The sequence below is a fragment of the Pholcus phalangioides genome, unplaced genomic scaffold (genome assembly GCF_987345545.1).
Source record: "Pholcus phalangioides strain wild (caught in Gottingen) unplaced genomic scaffold, Ppha-v1.0 ptg000022l_1, whole genome shotgun sequence".
Lineage (NCBI taxonomy): Eukaryota > Metazoa > Arthropoda > Arachnida > Araneae > Pholcidae > Pholcus > Pholcus phalangioides.
The window spans coordinates 31,264,473-31,281,109 of NW_028301615.1; the positions used below are offsets into that span (position 1 = coordinate 31,264,473).

General features: G+C 40.0%; 2 protein-coding genes across 3 annotated transcripts in view; one reads left to right on the forward strand and one right to left on the reverse strand.

The window, feature by feature from the left end:
• LOC149070187 (uncharacterized) overlaps window positions 1–6,139 on the forward strand; it is a 36,302-nt gene extending 30,163 nt beyond the window's left edge. The window contains exons 3-7 of the mRNA XM_089249250.1: window positions 1,705–1,879; window positions 1,973–2,296; window positions 2,407–2,523; window positions 2,714–2,886; window positions 3,000–6,139. Coding sequence (XP_089105376.1) covers window positions 1,705–1,879; window positions 1,973–2,296; window positions 2,407–2,523; window positions 2,714–2,886; window positions 3,000–3,827 — 1,617 coding nt within the window. The 3' untranslated portion in view covers window positions 3,828–6,139. The remainder of the gene's footprint in view (window positions 1–1,704; window positions 1,880–1,972; window positions 2,297–2,406; window positions 2,524–2,713; window positions 2,887–2,999) is intronic.
• Window positions 6,140–10,818: 4,679 nt separating this feature from the next.
• Window positions 10,819–16,637, reverse strand: part of LOC149070188 (proton channel OtopLc-like) — a 51,505-nt gene continuing 45,686 nt past the window's right edge. For both annotated transcript variants that reach the window (XM_089249492.1, XM_089249493.1), the window contains one exon: window positions 10,819–14,765. In XM_089249492.1, the coding sequence (XP_089105618.1) occupies window positions 13,798–14,765 (968 nt within the window). In that variant the 3' untranslated portion in view covers window positions 10,819–13,797. The remainder of the gene's footprint in view (window positions 14,766–16,637) is intronic.

The window sequence follows — 16,637 nt, forward strand, 5'->3', positions numbered from 1 at the left end:
GTCTTTGAAGGGCAAAGAATGTGTATTAATTAAGAAGGTGAAAAAGATCATTGTAGCTATTTAGTTGATTGCAATACTGATAAGGTTCATCAGGGTTAAATTTGTGCAATATACCTTTGTTAGTATAAAGTATAAAAGGGTAAAGGCGAAGCCTGGCCATATTCTTACGGACCGCCAAGGGGAGATTGAAGAGAAGGTAAGACTGTAGGGACAGCGAAAATTCAAAATTATCGGTGAAATGAAATAATGTTGAAGCAGACAGTCGAGATTTGTCTTCTTGGAGAGAGATATCAGTAAAATTATTAGTAAGGGATGTTAGAACTACTGGAGTGAGGTAAGGAGTGGGTGTACACCAGATATCAGGTCGACCACAGTTATTCAGAAGGGTCTTGACTGAATTTGCCCAGTTTTTCGAATCTGTGTGCGGGCAGAGTTCAAGAAAGCATATTTTTGGTAGACGATTTTCGTCCATTTTTTGAAGCCTAAGCCAATACGTGATAAGTTGGCTAAACATTTGAATACACCATTTCGTAACATGATGCTTGTATACAGGGAGAACAGCCAACTCCTCATAACTCCTCGAACACCAAATTACTGGTGAATCGTTGATTCGGGGGGGGGGGCATGCTTCCAATTAGTGAAAGTAATAACGTGTGGTCCTCCGATATGTCATTCATATTGCAAGGGGTTGTGAGTTACTAAAATATAAAAATTAACTTCTTATATGAACACTCTATGCTCAAAAACCGAATTAGAAAGTTATTGCCCCACCTCTCCTGAAGCCAACAAAAGAAATTACATGTTTCTAACGAAATGTTCGCTGAGATATTTGAATTCAAAAATTGGAGAAAAATTAGCACAAAAAAAAACCCCCCAGCATAAATGAGGGTGCATTTTCCGATAGTTTATAAACTGTTTTTTTCCCCAACTTTTTCCAATTTGGAACTCCAATATCTCGGCGAATATTGCACTTAGAAATGCAGACTTTCTTTTGTTGGCCTCAGGAGAGATAGGGTAACAACTTTGTAATTAGGTTTTTGGACACCGGGTGTTCGTATGAAAAGCTATTTCTTTTTGTTTTAATAACTATACAACTCCTTGCAATACGAATGACGTATCGGAGGTCCACACGTAATTTAGATATTTTTTCTAATTGGAAGTATGAATCTAGGATCAACGGTTCGCCGGAAATTGGCGGTTTGCGGTTTGAGGAGTTAGTTATGCACCCTGTATGATAAACCACGAGTACAAATCACGTGATAGAATTTCAAAATATAAAATTGCTTGGTGATCGGAAAACATATGATAGAAAGAAGGAGCATCATAGACGGAGATACGGGGGGGGGGACATGGGGGGGTCATTGTCCCCCCCCCCCAAGCTTCAAAAGTAAAAGTGGAGTCGATTGATATCATATATATGTGTATATATGAATTCACATCAACATCATTGCGCCCCCCCAGACTTCCAAGTCTATCTTCGCCTATGAGGAGCATGATCAACAAAATCTAACAACAGGTGTTCTCCCTATAGACCAATTGTACCGGCTTAGATAATTAATATTATCATAATACTGATTATAATCATAGATAATATTTTTTGGCTCGTGTTATAAATATAAGGAGCATTAAACATGAAATTTCACCCAATGTATGTAATATTGTCCAACTAATCTGTGCATTTTTTATCATATCTATTTCGCCAAGGTTACAGGAACACCCAATTCTCCTAGAGCTGGAGTGGCACCGAAACTTTCTGAACGCCCGGTACCGACTGAGCAACCCAAGGCCCAAACGGTTGCGCAACAAGGCCAGGCACAAAAAGTAGCTTCTCAACAGGCCACGGCAGAGGGGACGAAGAAAGTGGGAGACGTAAAGACAAGTATTGAAAATACTGTGCATACCTTCTGTTTATAATTTTAACGGTTATGTTAAAAACTTTGTATTTCACTTCGTTATCCCCGTTTTTTTGAAGGCCAGTTGAAGGATAAAGAGCACGCCAAGTTCGTCAAGGACGACGACGACGACGACGATGATGATGATGACGACGACGACGATGACATAGAAAACATCTACGAGGATGATGACGACGACGAAGACACGGTCAAGAAAGTCTTCAGAAGTCGTGATCACATCGACGCTATCCTCGGACTCGATGAGATCGGCACTGACTATGACCAAGAGGAGGACAAGTTGGCCCAAACTATTTTCCGTGAAATTAAGAAGATATACACCAGCAGTATAAGACCCATGGAAATGCTGTTCAAGTACGCGGATAGTACGACTCGCCTCCTTGGAGGTAAACATGACATTGTTGATAATTATTATCCAAATTGACTGCCACTAAATGAGTGATAAGAAAGTGGAAAGGATTTCTCAGTTAATTAACCAAATGCAATACTTTAATAGATGCTGAAATTTTCAACAAGCCAATGATACTTTTCTTGGGTCCTTGGAGTACCGGGAAGTCTACGATCATCAATTACATACTTGGTCAAGAGAGAACACCAGCTGCTTTGAAGACAGGTTTTTACTTATATATCATGTTTACAACTAAATTAACTGCTTCCGAATCACAATCTGCATTTTTTTGAAAGCATTTATTTAGTTTGATTTGGAGTTTTATTTTCTTTTATGCTGCAAGGATCCGCAATATCCTGCAGTATGAATTCAATTCCGCGTAAACGCCTCTAATGAATGATTATCTTCCCCTCAGGAACAGGAATAACTGACGTTGACTTCACGATAGTTACTTACGGGGACCAAAAGCAGACCATCAGTGGCACAGAGATGGCGGCGGACTGGAGATTTGCGAGTTTACAGAAATTCGGCCAGGGATTCCTAGACCATTTCAAAGCAGTGACAAGACCGCACACACTCTTGAAAAGGGTATATTGATGGTTAATAACATATCCTTTGAAGTATAGAAAAAATTCATCTTCATGTATCAACTGCACTAGGTACGAGTATGACAGTAAAAAATTTCAATATTTTTTTCTCAGGTAAGCCTCGTTGATACCCCGGGGATTCTAGAAAGCAAGAAGAATTCCGACAGGAACTATCCATTCAACGACGCTTTCCAGTGGTTCATAGACCGCGCCGACGCCATATACGTCGTCCTGGACCCGACCAAAGTGGACATCGGAGCCGAACTCGGAACAGTGTTGGACCAGCTGAAAGGTCGGGAAGTGCGATTCATCCTCAACAAGGCTGACAGCATACGTCGAAGTGATTTGATGCGCGTTGTCGGACAGCTCTTCTGGAACCTATCCCCACTGATGAGTGGTACCGAAGCCCCGGTGATATACGCGACATCCCTTACCACGATGCCTTTCAACCCGACGGCACCCGCCAAGTTCCTCGCGGACCAAGAGAGGAACTTCTTCTACGATCTTAGAGACACCATGGACAAGAAAGTAGAGAACCGGATCCTTTACGCCAGGCGACACGCTGTTCGAGTCCGGAACCACGCGAAAATGGTCGACTGCTATTTAGCAACCTACTACAAACACAAGTCGATCTTCAGCAGCAAGAAGAACGTCGCCAAGCAGATCACAGACAATCCCCTGGACTACCACATCTACGACGGCCTCAGTAGTTTGACCAACGTCAGCCGATACGACCTTCCAGACACGGCGACGTACAAGAATTTCTTTAGGCTTCACCCTCTGTACGATTTCAGACCCCTCGCTTCGACCTGCAGTTACTTCAGAGGTTGTCCCATGGACAAGCTGGACAACGCCATATCCAACGAGCTGCCAGAACTCTTCACGAAGTACAAGAAGGCTAAGAACAATTCCCCTCAGCCGGCTAAACACGAACAGAGGTGAACGGATATCATAGGGAATAAATACGTATCAAAAAATAACTCTCAAGACACCTTTAAAAAAAATGAATACTAAGCGTGTTTGTGTGACAATATAAACTGCTACGAGGACGTAAGTCGAGTTTTATAACTAAAATGTTACCATTAATGTCGAGAAATGATGAATGAATGACACAAATGGGTGATTTCTACGCCTATATAAATTTTGTTACATTTCATGTTAATCCTCAATCTCAAATATATTTGTTTATGCCTGAGTCAATTTGGTGTTATCTCCCATCCCCCATCCCCGAAAAGGCTGTTAGTGTTATTATTATTAACAAACACGGTGAAATGTTGTCAGTTAATGCCAAGCAATCGAGACAGTGGAATATCCGAAAACATGCATTCAAGCCGTATTATATGATAGCTCTAGAATTTTGAATGTTGAGACTTTCTAAACACCCTCCACTGTTGATTGAAAATGCAACATCAAATTGAAATCAGGGAGTAATTGCCATGGGGGGCTGGATATTGTCCAATGGCTGTTCCTTCTTTAAATTGATGTTGCATTTTCAATGAACAGCAGTACGAACCGTCATTTTGAAAACAATCACAAGGGTTCAGGACTAAGAAATGATGCCTTTGAACCTTCATGAACAAAGACATTCCTCTCTGAACACTAATAAATGTATTCATGCATACAGCGCGTTCCGTAATGACCTCGATAAACTCTGCAGAGAAAGAGAGCCTAGGTCTTCCAGCAGAGAGCGTAATGTGTTCAAAGGGCGTTTGTACCCAAGGACGGCTCGATCAAATATTCTCACCTGTGTGAAGCAGCTTTTCATCTTTTCGGCGCCCCCTGGCGTATAAGCTGCATCAGTAAAACGATCCATTTAAACGTTGAGATTTGTATGCGAATACAGTTTTTCCTTACTCTTCATTTGGCGTCCTTCCCATGAAGGCTTCCTTTGTGACCAAATGGTTGCACAGCTATAGAGCCACCTCTGTCCGTGCCTCTACATTTCACAGCTTTCGGAGAAAATGTATAACGTGCATGGAATGAATGAGCCCTAAGAAACTGAAAAGAGCTATATGAAAATGTAAGGAACTTTGTGGGCATGTATTCATTATACTAACACAAAGGTACACAAATCGTCCATGTCCACCGTGCATGTCGGGGCACGCTTGCGCACGTCATAGAATGTGTTCAACAGCGTGGTGTCAATATCTACAGAAGTGAACTCTGGATTAGACAACAATTTTTTTTTGGAGTTCGCTAGTTTCTTGCATGGTACCACAAATATGGAGCCGTCTTATAGCATTAGGTCCATACGGGCCCGGCCCGGGTGCCCCAAGTGCATAGGAGACTTTGTGGTAATGAGATTTGATTCGTGACTTTGGAGAGTAAGTATGTGAATTGGTAGATAGCGCTACTTCCACCTACGTAAAAGACCCAGAACATAACTTTTACCGGGTCCCTATGGTGCTGTTAATGCTGCCCTTCACAAAGATAACAGTCAGAATTAAACCAGATCCTTGAACGACCAATCCGGATATGACGTCACTTCCGTATTTTCCTCGACAACTATGGGTAGACAGCTTAGAGGTGTGATGCTTTTGCTCAATTTTTATCTTGAAAGATTGTGGGCTGTTAATATGCGTGTGCGGTCTTTACGGAACACCCTGTATACATACATTTTTACGTAACATTCCCATCAACTGACAACACAATGTTCGTGTTAATTAGAAATGGCTCGCTCTCTCGTTAGGATGTATCGGCTCGCTTTTCTCCGTCGCACGCACCCTTGACTGTAACCACCATTTCAAAAATTGTCGTTGATATGTTGCTTTATCATGTTTAATATATGCGTCATGCTCTTGAGCTTTATTAGAAAATATGTTACGTACAAAGTAAAACATTACACACACACAACAGGATTGAAGTCATAATTTCACTAAAAACGATTGAATCAAAAAACCGGTGATGGTCATGTAGAGAAATGATAAACGTTTTATATTAACGTGGTCAACACAGCATAGGAATTACTATTTCATGTAACAGAAGAAAAAGAATTATCTTGATTCCTCGAATTAATAAATTAAAATCTTTCAGTTACTCGCGGAAATTCCAGATTTATTTGAAAATCAGCGAATGGGTTTTTGGTTGATAATTGGAAGACCGTATGGGTTATTTATTGTATTTATTTTGATTTTTTTTTTTCTGCTGTGATAAGAATAAAAATGGAATCTGGTTTTGAATTTCAATGTATAGTGAAATGAAAATTGGAAAAAAAAAATTAGCAACCTTAATAAATAAATTTTAATTTTTTTTTATTTTCGTCTTTTTGTTTGGACAATTAATTTACTTAATAGTTTTATACGCTAGAATTGCATCATATACAGGGTGTCCCATCAATACCGCCCAAACTCTGCACAACCAGATTTCTCGCTTGTAATACATAAAAAATGCCGAAAAAAACTGTACCTGTACGACCCATAGTTTTCGAGAAAAATGCGAAAGATAAGTATGATGTCATATCCGTTGCAAGGGGGAAAAACTTTACGGGAAACATGAACATCGATATTTGCATAAGAAGATCAAAATATGCATCGAGCATATCAAGGCATTCATGCGCGCGCCGCGCATGCATTTTATGTTTCCAATAAAATTCCCTCGCCCCCCACTTGCACCGGATATTACGTCATACTTTCCTTTCGTACTTTTCTCGAAAACTATGTAGGTCGTACAGGTACAGTTTTTTCGGCATTTTTTATGTATTACAAGCGAGGAATTTGGCTGTGCAGAGTTTGAGCGGTCTTAATGGGCACCCTGTATATATGGGTATAAGTTTAGAATGATTTCGATGGAGCTATCGAAATCATGGAACGGTTGAGCCACCTATTTTGGTGGGCCAAGTTGATTCCAATCAAAGTGGTGGGTGAAGTTATCACGGGCCGAATAAAATAAGGTGAGGTGGGACACGTGTGTAACGTCCAGTGGGCTTTTGTCCGGTAATCCACCGACGGCAAAATTTATCGAAGAGAAATTCACCAGCAGGAATTGAAGAGAAAATTCATCAAAAACAAAATTCCCCAGCGGAAAAATTTCATTGAAGAGAAAATTCAACGACAGGAAAATTCTCGCAAATAGAGTAGTAAGTACACCGACATAAAATTCATTGTGTATGCGTGGCCCTAAAACATTTGTTGCCGAAGTTATGCATGTTTCGGGTTATTCTATGGAGCCATTTGATGTTTGCATGACATAACCAAATGTCTGTTGGTTTGTCTGTTAACATGATCGTTTCCCCCTTTCCCATCCCGAGTCACGTCTTTAGTAAAATATTTTTCGGAAAAGGCTTCCACAGTAATAAATTAGGGTACAAAGAATGATGTAGGTGATGTGGCTTTAGATAGACAAAATACCTATGTGCTGGTCATAGGCGGAGATAGACTTGGAAATCTGGCGGCACGGTCATTATTGCTGGGGGGGGGGGGACGCGCGATGCTGATGATGTCAATTAACATATACATATATATACATTAGATCAGTCCACTCCACTTTTGACGCTCAGGGGCCAATGCCCCCCCCCCCAGTATCTCCGCCCATGGTGCATGTAGGCTTCATTCGTCGTGTTGGACGTCGTGTCTATAGTCAATTTACTTGAACTATCTGCTGCTGTCTTTAGTATAATATTATGTGACCTTCTTCAGTTCACCATTTGGTGAAATTCAATCCAGTTCATTTATCAAAATCATCTTAATTTTTTTTTTCTGTAGCGGCCTTGACTTTGGCCATAGGCAGAGATAGACTTGAAAGTCTGTGGGAGGCACGATGATGATAATGATGACGCTAGTCATATATATGCGTATACATTAGACCCCCCCCCCCGGTATCTCCACCCGCGACCTTGGCGCTCAAAAGATTTCAAGACACTACTCATAACTTACTTCTTGAAACTTGCGTGAATGGATAGTTTGATCCTTCCATATTGTCCATTAATTCTATAATTTTTCTTACTCTGCATCTGCATTCGCATTTTACGTTATTTCACGAGCTGGAACTTCATATTAAAAACTGAAGGAAGGTTACCTGAATCAGCAGGGCCGCGCTTACCAGACACGGGGGGCCCTTTAGCCTCGATTTAGTTCTTCTTGAAAGAAGGGAATCAAAAATATTCAGAAAAGGAAAGTCATGAAAACTCACAATAAATGCAGGAAATAATTCAGCACCCATGAAAATTCAGATAAAATGAAAGAAATATTCTCAGAATTGATGAAAGCTCAGAATTTATTTTTAAAAAATAAGTCCAGACAGGGTGGAAATTCAGAATTTATGAAAGAAATTATTGTTACCGTAAATGTGGGTTCCCCTAAAACGCGGGTCCCGATGCGGTCACACATCCCTAAAGGCGGTTCTGTGAACCAGGCATATATTATGAAAGAGAATATTGGCTTTTAAGCACATTATAGGACGCAAGGGAGGCAGAAGTACTGAGCGAAATTATGACAAACTTTTACTTTAACACTGCAAATTATAGATTTCGCGAAAAAGCTGTAAAAAATCGAGTTCCCGCATTTATTCGTCAAAATTCGCAAAATTTCGCATTTATCGCATCTATTTCGTAAATACGAAATTTACGTATCGCTAATAACACACAACAAATACCACAGAGAGTAATTTTTTCCTCTTAGATTCATTTTCCTAATTATGTGTCAATAATTGCCATGATCGTAAGTCGGTGAATATTCCGCCCTGCCAGTAAAGTTTTTCTCAAACCAAGTGGGCCAACTGCTTGTCGGTCCGTATAAATGAGTCGAAAGCATCCTAATTCATCACGATTACTGTCTTATTCTAATCACTGTCCGCCGATCACAAACCACTTAAAAAATCACTATAAAACAGGGTTTCTCAACCGCCGGGCCGCGGCCCGGTATTAGGCCGTGAAATCATTCATACCGGGCCACGACTGATCTGCCGTTTCATTTTCACCCATTTATTTCCCATTAGTCGTGTATTTGAGAGACCGGGCCTTCCAATTACAAAAATAAATCAAACCGGGCCGCGGGTTTCCAAATGTTGAGAACCACTGCTATAAAATGCTCTCCTTTGTTAACTGAGTCATTAGAGAGTCGATTAATGCTGCCATCTATATCTACCTACGAGGGTGAAAGAATATTTCTACACGTTTTCGTTGGTAGATAGCAGCAGTGTAGCATCTCTGGTTATTTTCCAGCTACATGAACTCCATTTTTTACTACTTTTTCGCGAAATCCCTGTAATTTGAATCTCTATAGTTCAGCTAATTAGTTATCATTTAGTAAAACTACTCATATCTCATATAATAGTAATTTTTCACATTTTTAAAATTCTTTAAAGTATGTCTTATGTATGGCGTCGTTGTTTCTGTAAATTTCGTAGACATTGGTTGAAAATACCGCAGGTTATAAGAAAAAAAAAACACGCGGTGAAAACTGAAATTTTTGTAGAAAACATTTATATTTCCGCGAATATATGTGCTGTTCTCACGAAATTGCAAAAATTATTGTACAAAGTCAGTACAACATCTTGTGTCAAAGTTACAAGTCATTTGCAGCTTTTTCTGATACACGGTTGATTAAAAGCATTTTTTTCTTTTTTGATTTCTTGTCGGCCCCTGAATAAGCTCGTGACTAAACTTTCACTGGAAATGGTGAGTAGCAACATCGGGTCTTTATGATCGAAATTTCAGAGCGATTCGTTTAGTATTTTTCTACAAATTCGAGAAAATGTCTAAACTCAAAAGTGGATCCTTACATTCTAAGTGGATCCAGACTTCTGGCTGTACAGTGATACCTCGGCTAAGGAACGCCTATGCTTAGAAACTTTTCTGCTAACGAAGATTTTCGTCATGTTTTCTCTGCCTTGGCTAAAGAATACGGATACGGCTAACGAACATTCTGGATGCACATGCTAACCTAAGAAAGCCACGTTGTAGACTGAATTTTATCTCTAATGATCATCCGAATTTATGTTATCTGAATGTTATGGAACCCGAATTAACTAATGCCCACTTTGGAGTAATTTTTTTCCAGCTGTCCCCGTACTTCTTTCTGAAAGTTTTTGAATAATTTCATGTAAAATAACAGCTTCAGCTGATAGAAAATGCATTAAAGAAGAGGTGCCCCATGATTTCAGATGGACAATGCGAGGTTATGGTGTCGCAGGGAATTTTTCTCTAATAGGGTTGTCAATAAATGGAATAGCTTTTACCCCCGGAGGTAGTAAATTGTAACACAATTGACACGTTTAAAAAGAAATACGATAAACATGTTGGGGTAAATCGAGAAGCTATCCATTCTTAGAATAAAACAACCATAATTATTCTTTATGGGCGTTGTATAATATTTTATCATGTGTATATATTGTTTGCAATTTTTTTGATTGTGTTTTTAATTGGGTTGCTGTATTTTTGAAATATATGACAACGATTAAGTTAGCCTTGTTGAAAAAACGGGACATTTTCTAAAAGAAATCGGGATGGATGTCTTTTGGAATACGGGTTATATGGCCACTCTAGGAGAATTCATTTTTATCACGCGGATGAATGATAAAATTACGTCATCATCAATTCAATATATACGAAATCGACCTGCTTGCGTCAATACCAGCTTTAGTAGACTAAAGTTGGTGTTGTCCCTTGTGTACATAGTGTAAAATAGAAAGATCTTCAGCATCTACCCGTTAGTTCTCATTTACCCAATTTTGAAGCTGTTTTGTTTTAGCCTTCGATCAGTTTTGTCTTGTTTTTAAAAGTGCTTTAAAAAAACTTATCTTTAAATTTTGGGTCATATTTGGAGCGAATTAAATGGTTTTCCATAAAAGCCTATGAGGAAATCACGTTTACGCTAATGAAGATTTCAGGTAACGAATAAGATTCCGGAACGGATTATCGTCGTTAGCCGAGGTATAGTGTGTGTGTGTGTGTGTGTGTGTGTATCGAATTTCTCTGGATAAAAATTAGTCAAAAAAATCTGCATAGATCGACAAACTTTTATTTGATCCTCGTACACGAAAGCTTTTACACATACAAATGACACTCATATTGGACATGAAATCATCCCGCAGCAAACGCGAGATGAATATAATCCATACATTATAACATTAAAAGAGAATTATCATATACGTAACGCTAAGTATCAAGCGGGAATTCAATCCATTAGTTAGTTATCCATATGGAATATAAGAAAATATTCTGGTGAGCGCTAGCTATGTGTAAAAATTGTTACAAAATAGTAAAAAATGGATGCTTTTACTCACGGAATGATCAAATTATTGGTCCAATACGATACTATTATCATCGGGATTGTACCCGGAATAAAATATTGATTCATAATATATTGATTTTTCATCCATTCCTTTGTGAACGTAACTCACGCATTTAATAATCCATTTCTGAGGATATAAGAAAAGTTTCGCGGTACAAAACACTGTACATTGTCTTATAATACTTTATATTATAAGGTTTTGTACTTGAGAAATATTATAAAGTTATACGCCATTATTTTTGGACTAGAATGATAATTATTCGATTTTTATACCGATGAGATTTATATGAGAGTATATGAGACATGATGGTGATGATGATAAATGATGACATTTATATAGTTTTTGATAACTATTAATCTTTTTTTTAGATTTCATAAAATTATCCGATGATATAAGGCAGTGATGGTTAATAGCAGGCCCGGATCCACTAGCCAGATGACAAAGGGAGAATTTGATCTGTCTCGAAAAATACGGGATGATCCTACGCACCTCCCGACACATTGCTCTGGATCCATTCTTGGTTAATGAGGATAATTAATTATCCACTTGATAATGGTAATTACTGGTTTGTTATGGCATGTAAAGCCTTATTGGCTAGTACATGATATTGGCCAATAGAAAGTGACACCTTAAATTCTATCGTATCTTGCGCCACCTATATCTGTTATACTGAATGGTTGCGTACATAGAAAGACCATGGTAGTATGGATTGCGATTTGTTTTTTCTTGTTTAGTAAATCTTTTATCGATTTCTGTGTTCTTTCCCCCTGATGAAAGACATCTAAAAATGTGGTCGATGGTGGGTAACATCCTTCCTAAAAGAAAAGAGAATATTTACAGGGTGTGTCGAGAACTCTATCCACAAATGAGAGGGCTAACAGTATGCGTTAAGACAAACAATTTTTGGCAATGAAAGTCACAAATGGCTTTTTTGGTCAATGCATATTGAGATGCCAACTTAATTTAATAGCACCAAATAGGAGAACAATGTTCTGAAACAAGAATCAATCAAACCAACTTTTCAGACGTTGTGGGCCAAAGAAACATTTCCATGAAGACCGAGGGCTATTGCCACACACACATATTCAGGTATCGAGATTCATACATTTGTTGGTGGGGGCTCAACGATGCCCAGGGCTCTGAGTTAAGCAAAGGGCCCTATATTTTTAGAGAATTTTATTTGTATATATGTATTCCGAAATTATTTCTTCATTGAATATGAATTATTTTTGTTTTAAATATGAATTTTCGTTGATTCTGAAATATTTTTTTTGTATTTCATATGATTTTTCATTTACTTTGAAATTACTATTTTTTGTTATTATGTATCAAGTCTTATTAATTTTGAAATTATTTTTCCATTAAATATGTATTTTAATTAATTTCAACATTTATTTTTCATTAAATATGAATCTTCAATAAATCTAGAAATATTTTTTGTCAATTATAGTTTTTCATGAATTGCGAAAAACTTTTCATTCCACTAAATCTGGAACAATTTCTTTCAATGATTCTAAAATTATTTCTTTCAAGTAATTATGAAACTCTTTCTAATGAACTATGTACTTATTTCTGATTAATTATGAAATTATTTGACATTAATTCTGAAAGAGCTTCCCTCATTAGTTCTGAAGCGTTTTTTAAACGTAATTTTGAAATTCATTCGCGAATTCTGGGATAAAGGTTTTTTTTTAGCATTTCTTTAAATTTTGTAACTATGTGAGCTTTTTCACCGGTGGGTCACTCCATAAAGTTTCGAGGGCCACTGTGGACCTCTCGAATCATGAATTAAATAATCTTCCCCCTACTGCACTATAACCCTGGGTGTGAGAGGAATAATATCTGCCCTACACATGTGTGACTGGCTTCATTCCTGGGAGTTACTGGAAGGAAGAGATTTTCCTCTCACGCTTCAAGATGTGAACAAGTTTGCTATATTTTGGCGACCTCTAAAGTGTGGTAATATGAACGTATCACAGAAACAAGTTCCTCGCTACTCTGGGTTCCATTGGAAAAATGGTTTGTCTTGACCAGCGTCTCCCAAAGTGCGCAATATCGGCTCCTTGGGGGCGATGGGAAAGTCCGAGTTAGGGGGTAGAAGCTTTGAGTTTAGTATAGGATCGTATGGTTGAGGGCGATGACAGGAAAAAAATTATGAAGAAGGGGGCAATGGGATGAAAAGTTCGGGAAACTATGGTTTTGACGTATACTGTCACTCTTCCCAGTTTGGCAGTAGAACTCTTGTAACACCCTTGATACGAGGGGAATCGTTGAAAATAACATATACACACTGCAGAGATTATACATATCTGTACAAGCCTAGATGAAAATATTCTCATATATATTATGTATATAGTTTGCTAGCGGAAAATCCAATGAGCTTTCACAAAAGCGGCGCATCCAGGAAAAGAGATTTTCCTCCATGAGGCCAAAGCACACATCAAGAACCATCTGCGAAATGACTGTGAATCAAGTTTTGTTAACCTCCTTCTAACAAAGCCCAAAATGGTGCTGAAGCACGAATGTTCCATCTTTGTCTTCTTTTCAGATCTCAGATGCACGTTTAGTCATACACGGGGTGCCAAATACACACATGCACATGCTGGAACAAAACACGAAAAATACATGATGAATGTGCAAGAAATTTGTGATTTTTTTTCTTTTGTCTTCGTTGTGACGAAACTTATGAACGCCCCGAGCTGTAACCGGTTTTCCAGACCTCCATGAGATAGACCGCTGAGTGGAACCTGTAGAATACCACGACCGGTAGCAGGAGGCGGCAGATCAGTCCCCACGGCACCACCCCGAAGAACTGCAGCTGCAGTTGACTGGTCACGTGGTTGTGGTCGGTGAACGATTCGGTCATCCAGAGAACGAGATTCGTGAACGCCAGGAAAGTGACGATTTGCCTGCCGGGTCTCGACTCTTCGTGCTGGCATTTGGACGAGCAGCATTTCTGGCTTATCTTGTGAAAGAACACCGACTGCATCAGGGACTGGGTTATCAACAGTGCGCCGTCTATGAAGACTGCCATGTACCTGGAGTTCATGATGTCTGTTGCCCCGACGACCAGAGAGCAGAAACCCTGGACGTAGACCGCCGCGACTCCGATATTCTGGAGCACGGCGTGCAGGTGATGCTGTTGCTTTCCGTAGTCGGTGCACATTCCGGCGACCCTGCATATTCCGAAGACCGTACCCAGAACGGAGAGTCCTAGGATGCTGCAGTGGACCGTGATCATTATGAATAGCGTCTCCTCTCTGAGATTCTGGTTGTTGCTGAGCACGAAGAACAGTATGAGGACGACTATACCTACGGCCAAGACTAAAAGGCCCAAGAAGAGACCCTTGCTGGAACCCTTGCAATCGACTTTCTGGTCTTCCCCTGACTCCATGGCGTCCATATCCTGTCTTCTAGGTGACCAAGACTTCGACCTCCGTGTGATCCTCCTTCGGCGGTTGCTGAAGCATTCCCAGAGCACGTAGTTGACGACGGCTCCCACGAGGCAGTACTGAACGATGAACGGTACGATGAAAGGCTGGGCTTTCTCCCATATCAGGCCGATCGTGTTGTTCAGGTAACACTGCTGCAGTACGAGAAGGTCTTCCATTTTCTCTTCTTCGTCTTCGATCCAATAGCAACTCGACGACACTGAAAAAGATCACATCAACAGAACTTATCGAGCCACTCAAAAAATAAGATTCATAAAAACAGCATTATTTAGTGCCTGCTGCTAACCAATCGTGACAAAGCTCTCAGACGCGATGCTTCAGATTTCATGATACAAGTGTTAGGGGATGATATAATACAACTAGACATGCAAAAATAGCTCTGTAATCAGATGCGGATGCAGGAGGCGCGACCGAGTGTATACGTTCTCAATATTTTCCCGTATTTTACAGGATAGAACATTTTTTTAAATATTAGTCCGGCTCTTGGTAGGCGCGATTGCCCCTCCCTCCGCGAAACCACGCTGCCTATAATGCATGCTCAGAATTCAGGCGGTGAAGCGTTAGAGGGCGGTACTTTCTGTGTCATGAAATGATAATCACAGCAGCTGCTCAACAGTAACGCAGATTTTACACCGTTAATGTAGTGCCACTATACATTGGCGAAAACACCAGCTACGTCTCGTATGGTGCTGGTACTTACGGAAATCCTGGCAACTAGATCTGCTCGGAATCGACTGGACTGTCATTGTAAATGAAGCTCATCAAATGACCCCAGAAGAGAATGCCGAAATATGAGTAAGATATGAACGTCCTCGCAAAGTAATCCGTTGTCTCGGAAATATTGAAGGTATCACCTACAACCGCATTGTGATGCAATTACTAGATCGCACATGCGCCTTGTGAACATTCTTTTGAGAAACTTCTTAACCGTGGCGGGAATGTATTGTGTACCTGACATGATTTTTTTTTTATAAATGCCCCTTATGTGTTCAAATGCTGCCATCTGCCTTCCAAATTTTTAAATGTTGGTTATTTTTATTTTCATTTATCAACAAAGTGGCAGATTATTATTTTTTTCCCTATTCGTATTATGCTTGAATTTTAAATGAAATGTTGTAAACCCGATTGTGGAGAGACGTTTTTGAAAATCCAATGGGCTGGGACTCTATTGCGTTGGAACTACGAGCGTTACCTGATCTCAGTTCTAGCCATAGGAACTGGATATAGCTCCTTATCACAGACCCTTAGTTCTAGCAACACCTTTAACAAAAATGAATCTCCAACGCATGAATCTTCTTTCAGGCGCTTTATCGTTGAAAAGCATCCTCTATCACAATGATTCTCATCTTTTGTTTGATTATACAAATACAAATACAACGCCACAACAGGCAAACTGCCCAACGAGGTGGCTGACTTAAGAACATCATGGATCCCCGAGCCCCTACCTACTACTGCTACACCACACATGCACCCCCCCCCGCCCGCCCGCCCGCGGAACCCCCCAACGAATCGGTACATGCGGGAATGTGCGTGTACGTGTAGTGCAACCTGACGTTAAGTTTGTTTCTGTGTAATGCTTGTTATGTGTAGTGCTGCCATCTGCCCCCAGTTTTACTAACTATGAGTGAAGTGTTATGGTTGAATGATTTTACCGTTGTAGGACTGTTGCTCTCTGTGGCGAGACTTTTTAACAGGGAGATCGGCTCGCATTTGCGCCTTGAAGTTGGGAACCACAGGAAACCAACTTCAGCCGACCACCACTGTGGGGTTCGAACCCGGATCCTCGCATCACGAGTCCGGCACTATAACCACTCGACCACCACAGCGGCAACCCTTTTCGCGGAGCCCTTTTCAGTATATAATTTCTATGGCGGAGACCCTTAGGCCTCTTTTTTTAATTTATGTATCAAATTTACTGATCTATTTCCTTTTCTTCGAGTGAGCCCCCTGAGAAGTGCATACGGAGCACCGGTTGAAAACCGCTGCTCTTGCACAAAGGTGCTCAACCTTCAGGAGAGTGCGGCCACTTCATTGGTTTGAAAACGTGTCGCGGACCACTTAAGTGATCTAG